General features: G+C 39.7%; 1 protein-coding gene across 11 annotated transcripts in view; it reads right to left on the bottom strand.

Moving 5' to 3' along the window:
* Positions 1-318: 318 nt before the first annotated feature.
* Positions 319-24178, bottom strand: part of Ston2 (stonin 2) — a 153875-nt gene continuing 130015 nt past the window's right edge. For 9 of the 11 annotated variants that reach the window (XM_026402432.2, XM_026402468.2, XM_077800093.1 and 6 more), the window contains one exon: positions 18635-23794. In XM_026402432.2, coding sequence (XP_026258217.1) covers positions 23711-23794 — 84 coding nt within the window. In that variant the 3' untranslated portion in view covers positions 18635-23710. Of the gene's footprint in view, positions 338-16401; positions 17643-18634; positions 23795-24178 lie in introns of those variants that run through there. The other 2 variants (XR_003301998.2, XR_003301997.2) reach the window with 2 other exon arrangements.

The raw sequence follows: 24178 nt of genomic DNA, 5'->3' as shown, positions 1-24178 counted from the left end.
TAGGGAAGAGGTGGGAGAGGGTGCTGCGCTCTTGGATGAATTATTTATAAGAAAAATGGGAATAATAATGATACTTATTTGATGCTTATGAAGACTAAATATGTGATAGATTGAATTAATGGCCAGTTCTTTCCCCCTTCCTGTGTGTGTGCTCTTTGTCTATGACTTTGTAGAATACTAGATAGGTGGAATATGTTTTCTTACCTCTTTAATCTGGGTTTAGCCAGATGACTTGGTTTGTCCTGTGGAATGTGGCAGAAGTGGTGCTGTGCCATTTTTTAAGTCTGGGCCTCAAGAAGAATTCTATTTTTCCATTGTCATTCTTGTGCTTCTGCTTCTGTATGAAAAATGACATCCTGTCAAGCCTGTTTGCTCTAAAAGGTGGATGAGAAACCCAGAGCAGGTCTAAGCTCACACACCCTAGCCAAATCCATCCTTGAGCAGATCTCCTAGCCAACACTGAAACATACAAGTGAGACTAGCCTTGGCCAGCAACCTCAGTAATACTCACAAATATGTGAACTATAATACGAAAAAAAACCAAACACTATTTTTAAAGCTACTGAGGTTTGGAGTGGTTTGTTGCATAGACATGACTGATATAAGATATAAAGAATCAAACATAGTATTATGTGTTAATTATTCAATTAATGTTACTGCCCAGTTACTTTGTCTATGTCACCGATTGCTCCCAAAATTTTTGTCCTGAAACAACTGGTTATTATGTTCAGATATTATGTGGGGTGGGAATTTGGATAGGGAATAGCAGGGATGGCTATCTATGACATCTGGTGCCTCAGCTGGAAGAGCAAAGTCTTGAGGGCTGGAATCACTTGAAGGTTAATGTACTTCTGTGTCTTGGTTGGTTCTATTGTCAGCTGACACCTTAGCTGGGGCTGTGAACTGAAACACCTACATGTGGCCTATGTGGCCAAGGCTCCCTCAAACATGGTGACTGGGTTCAAAGTGCCCTAAATGTTTATTGTTTTTGTTGTTGATGATGGTGTCAGGGATTGGAAGGTGAAAAGTCCTGAGAGAGAGAGCTGGGCAGAAGCTGTATCCTTAAATGACCTAGCCTTGGAAGTCACAAATATCACTTCCTCTGTACTCTCCTGGTTGGTCTTATGGAAACGACCCAGATTAAGAGGTAGGAAAGAGACATCGACATTTGATGTGACCTAGAAGGTTCTGGAAGAGCATGTGGGACTGAGAATATTACTCTTTCTTGTATTCATTTTGGGAAAATAGAGCTTACCATAGTCAACCATTGTTATTATGTCTGCTGTTCTCATCAGACAGATACACTGATTTTCTCTCCCTCTTCTCCCTTTCCCTCCTCCACCTTTCCTTCCTTCCTTTTTCTGAGATGGGGTCTTACCCTGATGCCCAGGCTGGTCTCAAATTCCTGAATCCTCCCGCCTCAGTCTCCCGAGTGCTGAATGACAGGCAAAGGCCACTGTGTCCAGCTACTATTACTGATAATCTTTAAATCCACTATTTGCCCTGAGTGTTGCCTCCCTTACTTACATCACATCGTTCCTCTTGTTTGGAACATACTAGCTGCCCTTCCCACTGCCTGCTTTCTCTTTGGAGTGCCCTTCAAGAACTGGCTCAAAACACACTCCCTTTCTCTCTTTCTCCTGAATGTAACAAGTCACCTGTTTCCCTCCCTTAATTTCTAAAATCCATATTTCAGCACCATATACTTGGCACATATCATATATGTCTTGCATTATACATTGTCTTCCTGAGCGTACTTCATTTTGAGGGTAAGAGTGATGCCATGTTATCATTAAGTGATGCCATGTTAATCATTAAGACTATTTTATAACCGTGGGAGTGCCCTAAATGTTTAGTGTCTTTGTCATGGAAGATGGTATCAGGGATTGACGGACATGGCCTGTACGCTCACGACAAATGCAGCTTTATGAGCACATGTGAAGTGTTCCTGGCTGGAATGTGTAAGCATGGAACAGCCTCCAAAAGCCAATCTTAGTAACATTTCCACAAGTCCCTGTTTATGATATACATATCACTTTCCCCTAGCTTCATGATTAATATGAAATATTAAAATATTCAGCTACTACTCCTGTATTTTCTTACAAACGAATTTGTGGTTTTGTAAATTCTAGGATTCTGATACTCTCAGACCTATCTTTTAACAAATAGGTTTCCAGGGCTGGGGTCTGGCTTAGTGGTAAAGTAGTTACTTAGCATGAGAAATTCCCTGGGTTTAATTCCCAGCACTGCAAAAAATAAAAACCAAAACTTAAAAAATTTTATATATGTATATAAATGTATATATGTATATATATATGTGTGTGTGTGTGTGTGTGTGTGTGTATGCATGTGTGTGTGTGTGTGTGTGTATTTTTTTCTACAAGCTGTAATTTGGGCATGAACTATAGAACTGGAGATGCTACATACTATTGTTTAGTTTTTCACACAGCATAGAAGGAACTCTTCTGAGAAGATGGAGGTAAGATCCAGCTACTGTAGTATTCTATATTATTTGGTATGGGACTATCACTCCAGAAAGTGGGATACCCTTTTGTAATTCAAACAAAGGGATAAAACATGCCACGCTTGGCCCTGTTGGTATATTCAGTATAAAAACTGCCCTCTGGGGACTGGGGTTGTGGCTCAGAGAGTACTCACCTAGCAAGCTTGAGGCACTGGATTTGATCCTCAGCACCACATAAAAAAATAAAGATATTGTGTGAATCTATAACTAAAAAAATAAGTTAAAAAAAAGTGTCCTCTGAACTGGGTATTTCTGTAGTGTTCAGACCATATCTCATTCACCTTTGTCCCTTGAACCTCATAGAATGCAGAGTGGGGACTTAAAACATTTCCTAAATGACTATTATATTGATTATTCTTGAGCCGACAGGGTACTCTGAAGATACTCGTTATTATTGCTGTCACTGGGAATGCAGCTAACCCACCTACAACTTCCTGTAGGTGGCCAGATTAATAGATAAGAGCTTGAACTGGAGTCAGACAGGTTCTGCCAACTATTAGTTTTATTACTCCTGGGAAAATTAACTGACCTCTCTGTGCTTCAGGGTTTTAAACTGTAAAAGGAGGGCAGTAATAGTATCTACTTCATAAGGTTGTCGTTAGGATTTGTTGTCCGCAGGGCAGGCTGAACGAATGTTAGCTGCAGGGTAACCCACACACTCAAACTCCCCTCTGTCTGGTCCTTTATCACCTGTTTGCATCAAATCTGAACACTCAACCCCACTCAAGGCTGAACACTCGACCCCCACCAGTTTGGTGCAACAGAAACCCACCTCTAGCCTCTGCCCCGTATGCCTAAAGGCATAAGATGACACTACTCTATGATCCAATCACTGTACACCAACAAGGCAGCTTGCACACCCAGAGACCCCATCAGATTTTGGCTATAAAAACTCCCTCCTGCCAGGCCCCTCTCTCTTGCTCTTGCTCTCTCTTTCTTCCCTTGCTTTTGCTCTCTCTTTCTTCTCTTTCTCTCTCTCTCTTTTTTCTTCTTTTGCACTGCTGCAATAAAGATCTCTTGGTCACTCCGAATGTTGTGGTCACTTTCCTTTCATTGGTGCCGAAACTCGGGAAGGGGGTTAAAACCCACCTTTGGGTCCCTCTTCCTTCAGAAGTGCCACTCACCAGATGACCTGAACCCATTTTCTCGACTGTCAGAACTACATTCAACACTGGCCTTCGATTGGTGAGTTTCCCCTCCCTGGAGTCCTAAACCCAATGGTGGTGTCCCCAGGATTTGGTTGATTGCAAACCTCTTCACCCACCTGCGGGGAGGAAAACACCCCACCACAGCCTTTAAGGGCACAGTAGCCCTCAGGGACTCCTTCCTTGGGCAGATTCGACTCTCAGACTCAAAATTATTTCCCTTCCCCTTCCCCAGCATAGGCTTTGTAAGTCACTATCAAAGGACTGTGTAACCTCCGGGAACACATAACAGAGAACTGAACATCACACCCCACCCAGACCTTCACAGTTTCGGTGGCTCTCCTAAAGTCCTTGTCCTCGCACCTTTAAGACTCGGCTGCTAGAGATTCGCTTACCCTCCCCTTCCTCTCTCTTCCCCTTCCTCTCTCTCTCCTCTTTCTGGCCCTGGGAGTCTCCGGCCTCTCCAGGAGGGGTCCCGAAAAGCCTTGGCCAAGGTCTCCCATGGCTACGGCCCTGTCCAGGACAGGAGCCTCGACTGTCAGGATTCGGTGATGACCAATCTCTGCAGCTCGAACTTGCCACTAGGCTCTCCTGATTTTGGGCTCTAGTGGGGACGCCCCTTTTGCCAATAAATCAGTTTCTTCCCCCTCCCTTATACTACATTTGCATCCCCTTCTCTCTCCCTTATATTACTTTTGCGACATGGATAATGCATCCTTTCTGCCGTTCGACTCTCCCTTATAGTGCCTCTTAGACAAGCTCAAAACCCTCTCCTTGACACCAGACATCAAACCCCCCACATTGATCAAATATAACACCCAGGATTGGCCCACTTGTCCCTAGACAATCAAAGCAAATGGCCCCCTTTTGGGTCTCTGGATCCCTCCATTCTAAGGGATCTTTACAATTACTGTGAGCGTTTGAAAAAAATGGGTAAAGAACCCCTATATCCAAGCTTTCTTCTTGCTCTAATCCAATCCTGCTCTCTGTACCTCTTGCAAACCTCTACAAATTCTTCTAGCTTGTACACCACCCCCCCACCCAACCACTGATCCCCAATCTTCCCCTCCTACAAGCTCATCCACTACTTTTGACACTGCTGATGAACCTCCACCCTATTGTCCGGCTCAAATAGGTCCTCACGCTCAACCTTCTGCCCCAGCCCCTCAACTGTCACCCCCGCCTCAACAACCTGCTTTCTTCCCTCCAACTACTAGGTCAAAAACCCAAACTACTGCCCTTCCTCGAACCGTTGCCCCCTTGCTGAGTTAACAGGTACTGAAGTTATCCCTTCCCCCACTCACTCCTCTCTGCTCCTGTCAGTGCCCACACCTGGTCCCACCAGGCCCTCTTACCAGCTAACCCAAAGCTCAAACTAGCTGAGGGGAGCCCCCGGACCCCTATCCAGGTTCTGGTGAAAATGGCCTTTAAAGTAACCTGAAAACAGGTTACTAAGAATTTAAAATCCCTTATAGGCTTTTGGGGATATTCGCTCCCTTCCTCCCCTCTGCTCTGCCTGTTCTATTGCTCAGGTTTTCCTTGCTAGGGAAAATCCCAAACCTCTTTCCCATTATTCTTTTTCATCTCCTTCCTCATTCTCAGATCCACTTGAGCTGCTCTCAGCCCCACCTTTCGTCTTCCCCCTTTCTACCCAGCCCACAGAAAGGTCTTAACTGACCTTCTCCAGAATCTTCACCATGGTTGATTTTAGGACTGTCAGCAAAAAGAGTCTCTACAAATAAGAAGTTTAATGTAGATAAATTTCCTCTTTTCATGTTGCCCTGTTTTACTTGGCCACTGGGAAAAATCAGCACTCCAAAAGCTAGACACCCCCTTACTAGTTTTTCACAAACATTCATCCAGTATAGTAGTTTGTAGAAATAAGTAAATAAGGCCTTGAGCTGGGTTTCACAGTGTTGTCTACATTTCTAAGATAAGGGAAGTTACCAACGGGGCTCCATGGTAACAGCTGGCAGAGGGAGGAAAGAAAGGGAAGAAAAAGCTCTCCCATTCTCAGGTGTCCTTGAAGGGTTAACTTGCCCAGAACAGGGGAAAAAAAACTGCTTTTTGTGAACTTCTGCAGACTGTGAACTTCTGAGCCCCTCCCCTTACATGTTGGATATAAAATTCTGAAATTACCTGAACTCAGGGTTCAGGGGATTAATTGATTACAGCAGAAGCTGTGCCCTCTGAAGCTGGCTGCAACCAAATAAAACTGTTTCCCTGTCTTCAGTACTGTCTTAGGTGCCTTGCCTTGTTCATCCCTACAACAGTATAATTCTATATACTCAAACACTGTATATGTTTTCACGAAGTGGTAAACAGATGTGATTAATTGTGTACTCGAAATAACACAATATCTCTTTTAAAGTGGAATAATTTGCCTAAATTCAGACATTTACAAGGATTGTTTCAAAGTGTGAATAAAGAAGGAGTTAACAGATGGGAAAGAGAAGGTTCTAGGTATGGATTTAATGGAAGGGAAAGAAGGTGTTTCTGGATCAGAAAGTCTAAATGATTAAGTAAATAAGAGGGTTTAAGTAAGTGATAAAGAAGGTCTGTGTAAGTTGGTTATACATGTAAGTTTTTTGAGCAAGTAATCTTGAAGGAATTAAGGATTATACAGCTATGGTTAAACAACAACTTTTATTTTGCAATATTGTAATATTTTATTTCTTTAAGAGTTAAACTTGATTAATATAAAAACATCAATGTAATTGTGGTACTATTACTCTTCTTTATATATTAAATGTGTTCCTATTTTCCAGGTATATAAGTCTTTAAGGTAGAAGCTTTAGAAGAGAATTATACCAAGCTGATGTTCTCCAAAAGTTTGCATGGTAATTTTAGGCTTATAAAAATAACAGTGGAGATTTATTTATATCATTTAATGTTCTATAACTGGACCTATTATCAGTAAGATTAATATAAAGTTCTATACACTGGGGTACAATTTAAATGTAATATCAGATTGTGTTAGCTAATATTCATGTGACCTCAAGCAACAATATATGTTAATTTTATAAAATGATATTTAAGAAACAAAGATCAACTTCAATACTAGAACACTTTGCCAAAGATTTATAAAGAGCCCTGCCTCACCTGAGATAAGGCTCTGCCTCCCATCTTACTACATGTCAGAATGACTCCAAAGAAGGCCAGCCTTCAGCTAAAGCCCAGTACCCTTATTTTAAGACTGGTGAGACTGACTTGCTAGATGTTTAAGATCAAGACTTAAAATTAAAAATAAATTAAAAGGGCCAAGAAAACCAATATTTGGCTCTGGCCCTCTGAGTCAGTCTGAATCTAGGGAACAGGGAACTTCTTTAAAGAGCTTTGCAACTCTAAACCACATAACCTCCCGATCAGGGAGATTAATGAGACCACTGGAGAATGAAAAGCCAATCAGTGCACTTGCTGTGAATAGGAAGGTCATTGGAGAAAGGAGACATCCCTGATGCTTCCTAGGGAAGCCACATGGTCAAGCAAGACCTGGACCCATCCTAGTGCAAATGGCACTAGCAGAACTAAGAAGCTGCTCTCAAGTTCCCCCACGAGTGATCCCTATGGGAACTCGGCTGACTCTTAACAGTAGATAGAAACAAAGTCAATTTTGACCAGCTTGATCTTAAACACCTAACAAAAACAGTTAAACCAAAATACAGTCATTATTGGAAGTAATGAAGGACAAGAATAGCTAGAAAAGAGGAGACAGCAACTAGGCCAACAGTCTCCATAGGGAATGTTCAGTCAAGATGGCCTTGGCTCCTCCCTCTGGCAGGAACCCTGTTAGTCCTCTTTATGTTTCTCCTAATAGGACCATGTCTGTTAAACTGCCTACAGAAGTTCCTGCAAGGTCAGATACACAGATTCACCAACCAGTCAGTCAATCAACCACTTCTTTAAGACTACCGCCCCTGATACCCAAGATGGAGACCTACGACTCATGACCAACACCTCCAGCTCCAGAAACTCTGCCTCCATCTAAAACCCTCCCTAACCCCTTTTCCAGTTTTTACAACTCCTCTTTTACTTCCTAGGAATGAGAACTACTCTCCAGCAGGTTCACTTCGCTTGTTCTGTCTGCTCTACAGAATCCCCAGAAGGAAGCAACAAACCTAAACTCCTCGTGCATCAGATGAGGAGCCACCAGCCAGGCGAAGACTGGCAGATAGACTTCACTCATGTGCCTAGGCACAAAAATCTCCACTACCTACTTACTTACTTTTTCAGGTTGGATAGATGCCTTCCCTACATCCAGGGAAACTGCTGACACCATTGCCTCCATCCTCATCGAGCAGATGATTCCCAGGTTCGGACTTCCCCCTCCATCCAGTCAGACAGTGGTCCAGCCTTCACTTCTCAGGTTGTTCAACTAGTCTCCAAAGGCCTCAGCATCACTTGGAGGTTCCACATCTCCCACCAACCCGAATCCTCGGGTAAAGTTGAGAGGCCTAACGGCATTCTTAAGGATCATCTCACTAAACTTGCAATTGAACTCAGGCTGTCCTGGCCCCATCTCCTGCTGTTGGCCCTCACCTGAATTCAGGCAGCCCCTAGAGCTTCCTCAGGCCTTAGCCCCTTTGAGCAACTCTGTGGGTGCCCTTGCTTAACCAAACAAAGCTTTCCAATCACTCCTCCTCCCATTGTGTCCTACCTGTCCTATCTCACACTTCTACGTAAACTCTTAAGGGAACACGCAGACCAGTGCCTTCCTGTGCCATTCATTCCCCCAATCCCAGCACAACCAGCAACTCTTCAACTGGGTGATGCAGTCTTATTTTGGGAACTGCATCCTCAATCATTGGAACCTCACTGGACAGGACCCCATACAGTCATACTTTCTAGCCCAACAGCAGCCAAGCTTTTGAGCCACCCTCCCTGATACCACGTCTCCTGCCTTAAAAAGCTTTTATCCCAACCCACGGATGGTGCTTCTACATCCAAGGGATATGGCACCAGGATGACACCACCCACTCTCAGTTACCCTTCACATTAACTGGATTCAACCACACCACCTCCCATATTTCCTAGAGTCCCTCCAACAGGACCAATGACTGATACCTTTGCTCAGGAATGGTTGACAACCTATGGCTTCAAGGAACCTTTATGGACTTTGTCCCTTATGAGATAACTGTCTATAGCCACTGGATGTTATCTCTAGCCACCCTGGTATTCCCAAGACTGTCCCCTGAACATTCTCCCACTCTCCCAGGTAGGCCCCACGCCGCCCCCTGGAAGTAGCCAGACAATTTTTCACCGTCCCCATGTCACTTAGAAAAACAAAAAAGGGAGGAATGTTAGGTGCAGGGCAGGCTGAATTAAGCTGTCTGCAGGGCAGGCTGAATGAATGTTAGCTGCAGGGTAACTCATGCACTCAAACCCCTTTATCTGGTCCTTTATCACCTGTTTGCATCAAGTCTGAACACTCAACCCCACTCAAGGCTGAACACTCGACCCCCACCCATCTGGTACAACGGAAACCCACATCTAGCCCCTGCCCCATCTGCCTGAAGGCAGAAGATGACACTACTGTATCATCCAATCACTGTACACTAACAAGGCAGCTTGCAGACCCAGAGACCCCATCAGATTTTGGCTATAAAAACTCCCTCCTGCGGGGCCCCTCTCTCTTGCTCTTGCTCTTGATCTCTCTTTCTTCTCTTGCTTTTGCTTTCTTTTTGTTCTCTCTCTCTCTCTCTCTCTCTCTCTCTCTCTCTCTCTCTCTCTCTCTTTCTTTTGCACTGCTGCAATAAAGATCTCTTGGTCGCTCTAAGTGTTGTGTTCACTTTCCTTTCAGGATTAAGCAAAGTAATGTAGAGAAAACACATAGCAGATAGCTAGCCACCGCTGCTGTTATTGTTGGGTAATGTAGAGGGAGGCACTCCGGGCTAACCAAGGAATGTATAGGTTCAATGTTAAACATGTGAAATTGATCATGGAAAATATGTATGTATGTCTTATGTTTAAATCAGTAGAAACAAAATATTAAGAGGAGAGACTGGGTAGAATGAAGTCAACAAAATACCATGATGATGATGCTTATTGTTGCCAGGGCCAACTTTTGGAGGTAGTATTGCCACATCTCTCAGGGGACATGAAAAGTCCTTCTAATCAGAAACATGTACTTGAAACTTTTACTGTCAAGACCTAGAGAATTTCATATTTTTATTAGTGTATTATAACTATACATAAACGTGGGATTTTTTTTTCTGTTTTGGTACTGAGGAGTGAATCCAGGGGCACTTAACCACTGAGTCACATCCCCAGCCCTTTTTTTCTTTTTTGTATTTTATTTCGAGACAGGGCCTCACTGAGTTACTTAGGGCCTCACTAAATTGCTGAGGTGGCTTTGAATTCAAGATCCTCCTGCCTCAGCCTCCCAAACTTCTGGGATTATAGGCGTGCACCACCACTCTTAGCAAGAGTGGGATCTCTTGTTACATATTTGTATATGCACTATGACATAGCAGTATAATTTGGTCAACAGCATTCCCCAACATTTATTCTTTCCCTCCTCTTCTCCCTCCCTCAATCCCTTTTCTCTATTTTACTGATTCCTCTTCTGTTTTCATGATATCCATCCTGATTTTTGCCCTTTTTCCTTTCTAACTTCCACATACGCGATAAAACGTGATCCTTGACTTTCTAAATTTGTTTTATTTTGCTTAATATAAAGCTCTCAGATTTCATCCATTTCCCTGCAAATTGCATAATTTCATTCTTCTTTATGGATGAATAAAACTTTATCATGTATCATACATCACATTTTCACATTTCCTTTATTCATTCATCCATTGAGAGACATCTAGGCTGATTACATTATTCGGCTATTGTAAACTGTGATGTTGTAAACATGGGTATGAATGTATCGCTATAGTATGGTGACTTTAATTCTTTAGGATAATGGCCGAGGAGTGGTATATCTGGGTCATATAATGGTTCCATTCCTTGTCTTTTGAGGAACCTCCATACTGATTTCTATAGTGGTTGTACTAATCTACAATCCCACAAACAATGTAGAAGTTTTCCTTTTCTCTACATCCTCTCCAGCATTTATTATTGTTTGTATTTTTAATGGTTGCCATTATAACTAGAGTGAGATGAAAGTGAGATTTGCATTTCTCTGAATACTAAGGATATGGAACATTTTTTTCATGTATTTGTCAGCCATTTATCTGTTTAGTTAATTTGCCTACTTATTGATGTGGTTATTTTGGGGGGTGGCTTTCAGTTGTTTACATATTCTGAATATTAATCCTCCATCAAAAAAGTAGCTACCAAATTTTTCTCCTATTCTGTGGGTTTTCTCTTCACATTCTTAATTGTTTCCCTTGCTGTGCACAAGATTTTTAAATTCAATGCCATTCCATCTACAATTCTTGGTATTATTTCCTGAGCTTTAGTGATACTACTGAGGAAGTCATTACTCATGCCTATATGTTGGCATAACAACCCTACGTGTTCTTGTAGGAGTTGCATAGTTTTTGGTCTAAATCCTAGGCCTTTGATCTATTTTGAGTTGATTTTGTGCAGGGTGAGATACAAGAATCTAGTCTTGGTCTTCTACCTATGGATAACCAGTTTTCCCAGAACCATGTGTTTAAAAGCCTGTCTTTTCTCCAATACTTGTTTTTTGTGCCTTTGCCAAGGATCAGCTGACTATAGATGTATAGATTTGTTTCTGTATCTTATATTCTCTTCTATGTTTCTGTTTTTATATATAATGCATACAATGCAGTTTTTGTTACTATAGTTCTAGTATAATTTGAAGGCAGGTATTATGCCTCTAGCATTGCTTTTTGTGCTTAGAATTGCTTTGGCTGTTTTGTTTTTATTATTATTATTCGTTCAAATGAATTTCAGGACTTTTTTTCTCAGTTCTGTGAAGAATGTTATTGGTATTTCAATGGTGAGTGTTTTGAATCTGCAGATTGCTTTGGTGATATGGCCAGTTTAACAATTAATTCTGCCTATCCATGAACATAGAAGGTATTGCCATCTTCTAGTAACTTCCTCAATTTCTTTCTTCAGTGTTCCATAATTTTCATTGTAGAAGTCTTTCACCTTCTAGTTACATTTATTTCTAGATATTTTGTTTAATTTTTGAGGCTATTATGAATAGGATTGATTTCCTGATTTTTTTTCTCAGCAGATTTATTATTGGTGTTTGGGAAAGTTACTGGTTTTCATATATTGATTTTGTATCCTGAAGACTAGAGAATTGTGTATATATCTGTTACTGATAGACAGAATTCCTTCTTCTCTGAGCTAGGATTCTAGGGGCAGCACATTTCTGGGAAAGTGAATTGGTGTTGCCATTATTGAAGCACCAGTTTATAAAAAGAACGTTTCAGGGCATAAAGAGGTTGGGTTTGGGAGGTGGGAAAAACCTTGCCTTCCACACTCCATGCTCCATTTGACTGTGCTGACTTGCCACAGAGAACATTCCCCAACTGAAGTGTAGTCCAGCTGCACATAGGAATCTCATCACTGGAAATTTTAAGAAAAGGGCTCAAAGACGTAGATAGAAAAATGTAATCTCATTCATTAGAAGTGAATGTTTACCTTTGTGAAATGTCCTGGGTTTGCTCTTATTTTTCCTTAGTTATACAGATTTTTATTATTTTTAATGTTTTTCTTGATAAATCATCTATATTTTCATGTTAGCTTTTCCCAAACTGAGCACAGACTGATATCTTGGGAACTCCTTAAATTCATATATGTATTTTTTTTTTCAGTACTGGGGCTTTGCATGTTCTAGCCACATGCTCTACTATTGAACTACATTCCGAGCCCTAAGTTCATAATTTTAAAATCAAAAAATACTGGGTTACCGTTTTGTATTTGTTTGTATTTGGTATTTTAGCAGCCCCCCCCAAAAAAAATCAAAAAATTTAAACACTGGGTTTCTAGTAGACTATTTATTTATAGGATCAACTCAACCAGATTCAGTGGGATCTGGTGTTATCTCCAGATAGTATCAAAATTGAGTTGAATTAGAGGATTCTGCAGAATTGCATAATACATGGGAAAAAACTCTCACACATCTCCTGTCCAAAATAGACAGTAGATAAAAATACTTTGCTTTTGACTTTTTCTGTTTCTAGAGTTGGTGTCAGGAGTATTATGCTGATAGAACAGGAGAGGAAAAAAATTTCAGTTTTTTCTCAGTATCTTTATCAAAGTATTAAATGAGTTAAAGGGGATGAATTTTTTACTGCCTGGCATCAGGAGAATTAAACATGCTTGCAGCATTACTGATGACAATAACTTCAGAGTTGCAAAGAGAGAAAAGCAGTAGTGGAAAGAAGACATCACAGACTGCAGTTTCCTTGATAGAAGAGGGATTGATTTCAAGGGATATTACAAAAAAGTAATATTTGAATTCAGAGTAAATTTTGGTCATTTTCAATTGCATGTTGATTTGTTTCTGCTGAGTCATTATTATTTTTGGTAAGTTTTGTCATATACTAAGAAAGCCAATTCTCTTGACTGTTGCTTTTTAATGAGTATGGCAAACTAATAAATATAAAACATTAAAAGGCAGCATATAGTGGCGGGGGATGTAGCTCAGTGGTACAGTGATAGAGCACTTACCTAGCAAGCCTGAGATCAATCCCCAGCAGGGGGCGGGGGGAGTCAGTGGATGTTAGGGTAGCTGGCACAAATATCCATTTCTGAGTTCAAGCAAAGGTTTATTGACAGAGAGTGTCTGCCAGGCTGCCCCTCTGCAAGACAAAGCAGGCAGTCACTTGAATAGAGGAGTTTTTTTGTTTTTATTTGTTTTTTTCCTTTTTAACAAGGAACAAGAGCAAGCTGGAAATGACCTTGGGTGGAGCAGGCTAGAATTGACCTTGGGTGTAGGTGGCTGGGTATCAACAAATTTTTCTACGTAGAGACCTTGGATGGGGGGGGGGGGGCGGTGGGAACAGAGTATCTTAAGTTTCTTTTTCTTGGCAGTTTATAAGTTTTGGTTCTGAGTCCCAGAACCAAAATGGAGTAACTAATGTCTAGGGACCTAACAGTAGACACAATACAAAACAGGAGTTTGGACGAAAAGAGGTCAATGTGGACAGAAATAACTAAAGACTATTTCAGATCTCTAAGATATGTTCCTTTCTCTGGTACTATCATTAGATTAAGCAGGACTTTATTATTATTTTTTTTTTTTAGAGAGAGAGAGAGAGAATTTTAATATTTATTTTTTAGTTGCTTAGGATCGAACCTGGGCCGCACGCATGCCAGGCGAGCGCGCTACCACTTGAGCCACATCCCCAGCCCAGGACTTTATTCTTGGTTAGTGAGAAATAAAAGAAGAGAAAAAAAAGAGGGGAGAGAAGAAGGGAGGAGAAGGGGATGGGGGCTAAATTCCCTGATCACTGTGGTTTGCTCCAGATGAATAGTGAATAGATTCTATCTACCCTGTTCCTATATGTTGACCTGGACTCTGTTATGGGAGAAAAGTAGTACAGGTATTTTTGACCTTAGTTTTTCTGAAAATTTTATCTGTAGCTTTTGAGACCTCTAAAGGGAAAAAATTGGTGATTTTTGTTGTTAGTTCTTTTGTGGAGATCTAATATAGACTTTTTTTTTTGGAAAGATACTTCAATTGGGTCAGTCTATGACAGGATGAGATGGAATGGAGCTAAAACTGCTTTGCATAATAAGGTGAGGTAGAGTGGAGACTTATTTTACTTCCACTTCAATTTATTTGGTCTGCCATCACACTCTGAAGGAGATGAAAAATGCTGTCAAGTCTGAAACACTTGATTCATGTTGGTAAAACTGAGAGAAGAATTATACGACTCATTTTAATGACTTCCTCACACTAACCATGACTGGAACACACTGTTCAGATGGCTTGGGATCTTGGTTGGTGATGACTCTTTTAGAATCCTCATGGAAGAAATTGAAAAATTAATTGAGGGTCATAGAGCAACTATCATCAAAAAAGACTGATCCTTAGTTCTACTTTATTTTAGGCTATTTACATGATTTTGAAGATTAGAACTTAATTCCCATTAAAGAAGGACTTTTAAGAAGAGTTTCCAGTTTTCCCTTGGCAGTCAGACAGTGGTTTGGGGACTTGAGGAGTTAGCCTATCTATGCGTGTTAGGGGCAAAGGGGAAAGATGTTTAATAAGGAATTCCCTCTGTGGGCTTGGCCAATGGAGCAGGAATGTCTGATATTCAGTTGTAAGTTCTTTGCTATTTTTTATACTATAGATAATCATCAATGGCTAACATTTGGTAAACATCTGTTATATCCACCCGCCTGGAATTATTAGTGCCTTGAGGAATGGAGAGAGGGGGATACTTTTGTTAAATAATACACATAAAATCCTGTACCAGTGGTTACCCCAGAGTACAAGCATTACAAGAGTTTTAGCTAATATTGTGTCTTGGAAAGAGAGGAAGTTGAAACAGAGAGGTATTACACCGAGGTGATGAAGGAACTGGGAGGAGTTTGCAACAAGAATGGCAGATGACCCTAAAGACAATTACATGTCATCTTCACTTCCTCTCATTCTCAATTCTTTCTACCCAAATCTGGTGAGCATGTTTGGCTTGTTACTTGAGTATTCTATCAGAATATTAAAGGAAAGGGCAGCCCCACAAGGCTAATTCTTATGATGGTGTGGAACCTAAACAAGGAGTTCTCCGGGACAATAGAATAAGTAGAATATTTTTGACAGATTCCCAACTTAAGCAAAAGTTATGATCTTTGACTGTTTACCCTTCTGTGCACCTGATATCAGTTTCTAGCTCCAATTTTATACAGATTAGGCTATACAGTTCTGTGTTTTGTTCAGGACAGAGATCTGTAGACAGCAGAGGGCCACTGAACTGGTGTGAGTTCTCCTCTAGTAGGTGCTTTTACTTTGCAATAAAATGTCCTTTGTCAATGTGAATTAAACGCAAAGCTCAGTTTATTTTTTGCTTTCACTCCCAAACAAGCAAACAAACAAAAAAACCCACTTTATTTTCCTTGCTTTTAATATTTCCCATAGTCCAAAATACCTAGCATGTTGTTGACTGGTTGTTGTTGAAAAACTTGTCTTTCTAGAATGATGCTTCATTGGTGGGACTCCAAAATGGCTTCATAGCTTTTACTATATTGAGTCCAATTTGGGGCTGGAGGCAGGCTCTACTACTATGGCTCAGCCTAACCATCACTCAGATCAAGCTGATCTGCTAACCCAACATACCATTTTTGTTCCTGCCTCTTGCCACCCCTAGGTTCCCTTCCTCTTGCCACTGAGCCAAACATCTACCTCACTTCAGGTCTCACCTAAAAGCTATCCTTCCTGTGAAAATTTTAAATATTCTAGTCTATACCAGTTGTCTTCCTTCTGAGTTTATGTTGACATTTGTAATTAGGATTCATCTCGACTGAAAATTACTTTTTGAGCACTGACAATATGCCAGGAACATAATGTGAATTTATTATTTATGTACCCCTTTACATTTCTTATTATGTATGTACTTCTTAAGGATTATATCATTTTTCATTTGTTTTCTCACAGTATTGGGCACAAAATAGGAATTCGATAAATAATATCGCAAATTATATACATGACAAATTGGATGAGAATAATTAATGGGCCCCTTGCTAACTTATTGGCTGATAACTACTAACCATCTGAATTAGGTGATGGGCCTTATTAATACACATTTACTCTTCCTTATGCCAATCCTCATTAAACATTGCACAGTGAGACACTTTGTTTAAAAACTTTTATTAACAGTTCATTTTCAAAGCTCAAAAAAAGGCATTACAGATTGTAATAAGCAGAACTAAAATAAAACCTCACCTCTACAGAGATGGCCAGTGTGTAGACTTTATTATTACATAGGCACGTTTTTAAAAGTAAACTGGTTTTACATAAAATTAACCACAACAATGCAAGAAGTCACACTGATTGAGGATGGATGAAGAAGGAAAGTATAAGGTTGAAGGGGCTGAATTATTCACTGGATCCTGGGTTCATCCACCCTGGCACATTGAAATTCACTATGGACATTACAAAAAAGAAGGGCAAAGAGCAGCACCCCTCTGTTACCTCTGGCTAAAACATTAATTCTGACTTATCTCTTGAAGGTGGCAAAGTTTTCAGATTCTGTTGGCAAGTGGACATGAAGATTAAATGCACGCTGGCTGAGGGTCAGAGGAGTTCACGTTATTCCCTTCTCTCACCCCATTCTTTAAAACCCTTAAGCCCAACAGGCTCCTATTGAGAGATGAATGCAAATCTGCTTTCCTGGAACCAGTGGAATACCTCTAAGTTGGCCATCCTACAGCACATGGAGGCAAGTAACGATGTTTAAGGCTTAGGTCCCCATGTTGCTGGACAGTGTCCACAACTAGAACTGAGGCAGAACAAAGGAGTGAACAGGAAGAGGATGCTGGAATTCCTTGCTCAGTGCAGTTGGAATTCATCCATTACATCTGACATTAAGCACAACCAGAAAAGAAACTAAAATCATAGTCAAGCCACAAATACCACACGAGAAAAGCTATATTTCATAGCTTGTACATGTTTTTAAAAATTTTAAAGTACATTTTTATGTTACTGAGAGAAAGGAGGTGTGTGTCAGGGGACTATCCCCTTCTCTCTGGTTTTACTGTAACTTACAAATAGTCCCAGACTGTTGACTGAGTACACTTTCCTCCCTCAAGTCCTGCAGTTTTTGTATAAAGGTCATGTAGGTTATAAGTCAAGGATTATCCCGACATCCTCAGTACCTTGGAGGATTCGAGCTACATCTGCTTGAAGTCATACCGGGATCCTAATGTCCATTTTGGAGAACTGTCTGCTTCTCTTCACACTCACACCACTGCTTGGAGGGGTAGTACCCCATGGAGCTTCCAGAGCAGCATTCCCAGTAGTCTTCACCACCCTCTTTGGTGTTTTAAAGGCAACTAAAAAATAGATAATTGCAGGGTTTCCTGTGTTTCCATCTTCCCGGCTGATGGTGAAGGGTAGAGACATGAAAATAAAGAAAGATGAAGCAGTTGATTTTCTCAGTCCTCAAAATTCAAATTCTTGGTTTGTAAGAATATATGAAGTATTATTGGCATGGAACTTTCACACAAAAATTGGCACTAAAGGATATTTTGTAAGGTAACTCATAAAACTAGAGATGGAAAGAATCTGAACAATTAGTCCAGTCCTCTCCTTTATTAGAAACTGAAGTCCAACTGACAAAATAACAAGTCAATTAACATAGTGATTGTCTCCATGACAATGTTCTAGAGATTCATACAAATGCCAATTTTTCCCTTAATAAAGCCATCATGGCACACACCTACTAACAACTTTATATAAATAATCCTCAGTGTCCTTGTGTTTGGCTGCTAACAGAGCACCCTGACCAGAGTAGACACTGGACAAATACCTCTTGATCTGAATGATTCTTTTATTTATCCCTGCCTTGCAATCTTTTTTCCTACAGCTTACTTTTAGCTTTAAGAGAAGGCCTCTAGTTAAGTATTTTGAGGGTTATTGTCCAAAGCTATATTCTCCATCTCTTTTTATATTTTTTCATATTGAGATACTATTTTCTTTAGCCTGTTCTTTTATAACTTTTTATTATATCCAGTTGTTACTTGCCTTTGTCTAGGTACTGCCAAACATATTATTATGAAAGGTTTCTGCCTTTATAGGCTGGAATTTTTTTTTTAAGAGAGTGTGTGTGAGAGAGAGAGAGAGAGAGAGAGAGAGAGAGAGAGAGAGAGAGAGAGAGAGAATTTTTTTAAATATTTATTTTTTAGTTCTCGGTGGACACAACATCTTTGTTGGTATGTGGTGCTGAGGATCGAACCCGGGCCGCACGCATGCCAGGCGAGCGCGCTACCGCTTGAGCCATATCCCCAGCCCCTATAGGCTGGAATTTTAAGTGGAGTGATACATTTTTCTTTTTCAATTCTCAAAACATAGGACTAGATTTTCCGAAGCAGATTTGCTAAGGCACTCTAAAAGAAATGTAAAAATTCCACATTTTTGCTGCAGTTAACACATGGGAAAATGTTACTAATAGATACATTTGTTCTCTACATTTACGGTTGCCTTACATCTCCTTCACTTTTAATTCTTAAAGTATATAAATATGAATCATAATACTCAAAGTCAGTCTCATTTACAAAAAAACATAATTAAGAATTGGTGATTTGTAGGGCATTTAGGCATTGCTAATGTTTAGAAAACACCTTTAGAAACTTGGTGAGAATGTCTTGATTTTACATACAGAATTGTCATGGTTTGGAGGGGATTTGGTAGTGTAGTGTTCAGACACTTTGTTTACCAGATAATTTTTAAAATTTTTATTTTTGTTGGTTTTGTTAAAAATCCCTGTTGGATTGCATTCTTCACATAATCTAAACTCTGGATATGCTGAAAATAACTTATAATAATTCTTGAGTTAAAAATTACCAATTCCAACAGGGAGAATGTATCTATGTAGGCTGGGTGGTAGTGCTTCCTACTCACACCAGTTTAGTAATTCCCAAGGCTGTAAGAAAAAAAAATAGCATATTTTCTACTTTTCCATCAATCAAATTATTACTTTTATCAAGATTTCATCTGGCAAGTTTCAGCCTTTTCAGACCTTTATCACTGTGGTGACAGTAACCCCAGTTGTGGTTAATGTTGGGGAGAACAAAGACCTGGCACACTGAGACTGGCTGTGCACTCCCATCAAATGCTTTCTTCTGCTTTGGCCATTCTAATGGGCAAGGTCTGGGCCCATAGAGCTGAGGTGCAGCACCAAAACTGAATCAATCTGGCTATAGGCAGCACATCTTGCCTTTGCACTTTGGGGCATACAAATGTTTCTCAGTATGAATATGGTACATTTAAGTTCAAATTCGGTAGCACAAGAAATGTTTAAGTGCCAACAGTTCTTATTAGTTGACTTTCAAGGCAAGAATAAAAGAAAAATAATAATTATTTTTTTGGACTGGGGATTGAACTTGGGCACTCACGGCACTCACTGAGCCACATCTCCAGCCCTATTTTGTATTTTATCAGAGACAGGGTCTTACCAAGTTGCTTAGCACCTCACTTTTTTTGCTTTGTTTTTACTAGCTTTGAACTCATGATCCTCCTGCCTCAGCCTCCCAAGCCGCTGAGATTACAGGCATGCACCACCGCGCCTGGCAAGAAAAATTATTTAAATCCTCCAGAAAATAAAAGCTGCTTGTTTGCTTTAATATGAGTATTTGATGGTACCCTTAGAGTTTCAGGGGAAGTTTTCTATTGACAAACATTTATTAAATATCGAATAACTTCCTTTTATTTCATGAATATGTTTGCCCTATCAATAAAGATTTAAGATGGCTGAACCTTATTAAATTCCAAGCTTTGTGCTAGTTATTGGAAACAAAAAGAATAAGATGTGCTCCTTGTCTTCAACATCACATTTCTTAGGAACTTGAGTTTCTAGGGAAATAAACTTTCACTCTAACCACAGGATTTGAATAAAAATTAGTCTCATTTCAAACAAAAAATATTTTAAATTAAAAAATGTTCTCAAGGATTAGGAGCCCTAATAATAATTCAGGAAGGTAGAGAATAAAAGAAGAACCAAACAGAAAGTAAAAAAGCACAATACAACTGTCCAGGTGATATTTAATATGAACAAAGTGCAAACTTTTGATAAGGAATAACTACTATGTCTATAAGAGCAACCAAAGGGGGTTGAATGGTCTCCCCACTTTGACATATCATAATGAATACATTTTGTGCCCTCTTTTACTGTGTAGTTGAAAAGCAAGCCCTAGAAAGCAAGTACAGCTATTGATGTCATGTGACATCTAATTTATGTTCTATTGTAACACTATGTATTGGTAAAATAAATTCACTTTTAATATTTTCACATTTTTGATAATAGACCAGGATTTTTTTGGTAACTCCCTACACACACAAAACAAACAAACAAACAAACAAACAAACAAACCAACCAGGTCCACAGTGACAAACAATTTGCACATCAAAAAGGTAATCTGCCCAGCTGTGTTTATGGAAGTTATTAGTAAAACAGTAAAAATATATTGTATTGACTCTCCCAACCCCTGAAATGTTACCCATAATCAGTTCCCTCTGATTTTAATCAGAGGCAAAACAAATTTGATGAAATCAAGGTAGTAGGTTTTTAAAAATTAGTAATAATTGGCTGGCTTGAATGTAGAAAGCATGGAAGGGATTTCCCAACTTTTGGTTAGAAATCACAGTCCAGGTGAAAGCAAGAAGGCATGAGAATTAGCCAAGGGGATAGGGCTGAGATCCATCAAGCAATCTGCATGCTCTGATAGCAGGGAGGCAGGGATCTGGACACAGTGCTCAGCTTGGTAAGGAAGGGGTGAGGATGCTCTTATTCATCTTGCCAACTCTCCAACCCAAGCAGACTCCTTAGGAATCTTAAGTTCCTTTAGTACAACCAGGGAAAGGATGTGCTTTGAAATCCCTTGACAAAGCCCTTTGGGGGCTCTGCTATATTCTAAAGAACATGTTAATATGTAAGAAGGAAAAGATCACTGGAATTAGAGACTTATTCCTATTGAGACTATTTAGAAGGGATCTTGGCAATCATCGAACCCAAATCTAAATGTGAGAGTCCCTTTCATAGCACCCAGGATAGGTGGTTATTGTAACCTTTGGGCATAGGCAGCAACAGGAAATTTTACACTTGAGTTTATTCCTCTTTAGAACAACTTTTCTTAGAGAATTCTTTCTTATATTAAAGCAGACATCTTTAAAGTTCCTCTTCATTCTTATTTTTGCCCTCTGAAGCTACACAAAACAAATCTATTTCCTCTTTTTATAGATCAACAGAAAATTTGAGGCAGCTATTATAATATTCCTTCCTTCTCTGTACTCCCTTCCCAGCTATATCTTCTGTTCCTCAGGGTAGCTAGTCCCCTATTTCTTATATAATCAGACTCTGCACAACCCTGATCACCTGCTTGTGGACAATCAAGTTATTAATGTCTCTCTTAAAATACAGTATATATAATTGAACCCAACCCTCCATCCAGATGTGTACTAACAATACATCTTGTAGAACTTTCTAAACTTCATTTGACATAGGTTGAATGCATTAGTTTTGTGAATAGCTACAGTATTCTCCCAATTCAAAACTGAACTATCATTTCCCTAAGAAAATATTTTACATGAATGGCTACAGAAATGTCTTCCCAATGACCTTGTTTATGAACACACACACAAACACACACATTCACATGGTATTCTACTCTATACTTAAAGGGTTGCATTTTAAAAACTCAGAAAGAGGGGTTCTCATTAATGCCTATCCAACTCATTCTTTTATAGATTCACTCCTGTGCTTAGATACTTCAAAATATTGTAACAATTTTTATAACCTATTATCAGTACATAGTTAGAATTCAATGAATATTCATTGAATAAATTAGTCCTGAAATTGGTCATTCCAAAACTGGAGATATTATTTATTTCTCTATTATGTACAAAGCTGATAAAAGTGTACTTTCTGTCCCCTCACTCCATTCTTCATGAGAGAAAACACCAAGGTACAAATAAGAAACAAAGATAAGCAGGAAAAGAAGGCAGAGTGTCCTGACTCTTAGAATCAGGATTTAATGTTCACAACATTGATAAATATGGCTTTTCCCCACCCTTACCCTACAGTTTTCTGCATTTTTGATCTATTATAATACTGTGATTATCGAACTCTGAATTTTGTGGGAAAGCTCATTCAATCTTTAAAATTATCTTTTCAGCTTAAATCTCCTATTAAGTGAGCTGAAGAGCCATGTAACAGTATTTTGGCTACGAGGTATAAAAAGAACTCCCAAATGCCCCTGACAACTGCCTGAGGTATAGAGTGTGCATGCGTGCGTGTGTGTGTGTGCGTGCGTGAGTGCGTGCGTGCGTGTGTGTGTTGCTTCAGGAATCAGAAGTGGCCTGTATTTTTCAGTGTGAATTTGGGAATTTAATGATATTGAAAGTGTCTCCCGATATGTATATAATCTTAAATTTAATGTCCCTTCTCGTCAGAATGAGGAGAAAGGAAATACGTTCAATTTTGCTTTCCCTTCAACAGAATGTAAATCTAGTCCAATCCATTTGCAGAATGTAGGTCCAATCACAGAATAAAAATATATCCTAATAGGCCTTTTCCTATTGTCTATTGTAATTTAGGACAGCAAATCCTGTGACTGAAATCTCAGAGAAATGGAAAAAGTGTTTCAATCTAAACAATCTAGAACCAGGAGGAAATCTGAAAAATTTCTGTTGCATAGTGTTAACATTTGAAGAATGGAGATTTCTATGAGAGGTCTAGCCGACCCAAAGAAGAAATTTGTTGTGAATCTTTTCTGAACCTTTTCTAGAGGAGTGAAGTGACAGATACTAAAAAAAAAAAAAAAAAAAAAAAAATTTTTTTTTTTGAAACTAGGGATTGATCCAGGGGGTACTTCACTACTGAGCCATATCCCTAACACTTTCTATTTTTTAAGACGGGTATCACTAAGTTGCTGAGGGCTTCACTAAATGGATGACGCTGGCCTCGAACTTGTGATCCTCCTTTCTCAGCCTCCTGAGTCACTGGGATTATAGGTATGTGTCACTGTGCCTGGTGACAGATATGAATTCTTAAGACTGCTTTTTTACTTTTTTCAGAAATTCATGAGTGGCAGATGAACATCAGAAAGAAATCATGCCAACACTGATGTTGGAGGTTCTTTTACAGACTAACAGTCACAAAAAACCATAAGCCAGTGCTCTGATATAAGCAGAAAAAAGACAAGGAGGCTCAATTACACAGTAAGCTCCAAAAGTCAGATGAACCGTGTGCTTCAGGTATGGTCAGACTCAACAAGCCTCTCTCCACAGCAGCCACCTCAGGGTTCCTGCTAAAATACAGGTGACTGTAAATGAGAAGATCTGATGGACTGTTCCCAGCATGGAGTGGCCACAGCAGGTATTGACTTAAACCTCAGCTATTCAGGAAGACACCCTGTCATGACTCTTGGATCAGGTTCCTCACTGAAGGCTTTGTCACTGTATCCCACACTCCTTGGGATTTTCTACTTCATCTCCTTCAAAGTCTGGCTTCAAACTCTTTTTTTGTTCAATTTCCACCTGCCAAAATAAAAATTGGAGAAAACATCAAAACAAAACAATAACAAGAAAGAAAGGAGGGAAGGAAGGAAAGAAGGAAAGAAGGAAGGGCGCAAAAACTAAAAAGAATCTTGGTAGTGTCTTTTAGGATTCCTTGTAATTGTACTAATGTCAGGTTATTCATGTTGGAGCTACTGGCCCTAGTGCATCATCATGACTTTCACTTTGCATATGTTCTTCACATGATCTGATATTCCCTCTTCCTCATGGATTACCTGAAAAATTCTTATTGTTTGTCATGTATAGTTACTCAAAGGTTGCCTCTGTTCTGGACTCATTAAGCAGACTTTTGTGCTTCCCCTATGAATATTTCTACTTTATCTCGTACACTAGTCTGGCTCCACT

Source organism: Urocitellus parryii, chromosome 6 (genome assembly GCF_045843805.1).
Source record: "Urocitellus parryii isolate mUroPar1 chromosome 6, mUroPar1.hap1, whole genome shotgun sequence".
Classification (NCBI taxonomy): domain Eukaryota; kingdom Metazoa; phylum Chordata; class Mammalia; order Rodentia; family Sciuridae; genus Urocitellus; species Urocitellus parryii.
This window is presented reverse-complemented; position numbering and strand designations above follow the sequence as displayed.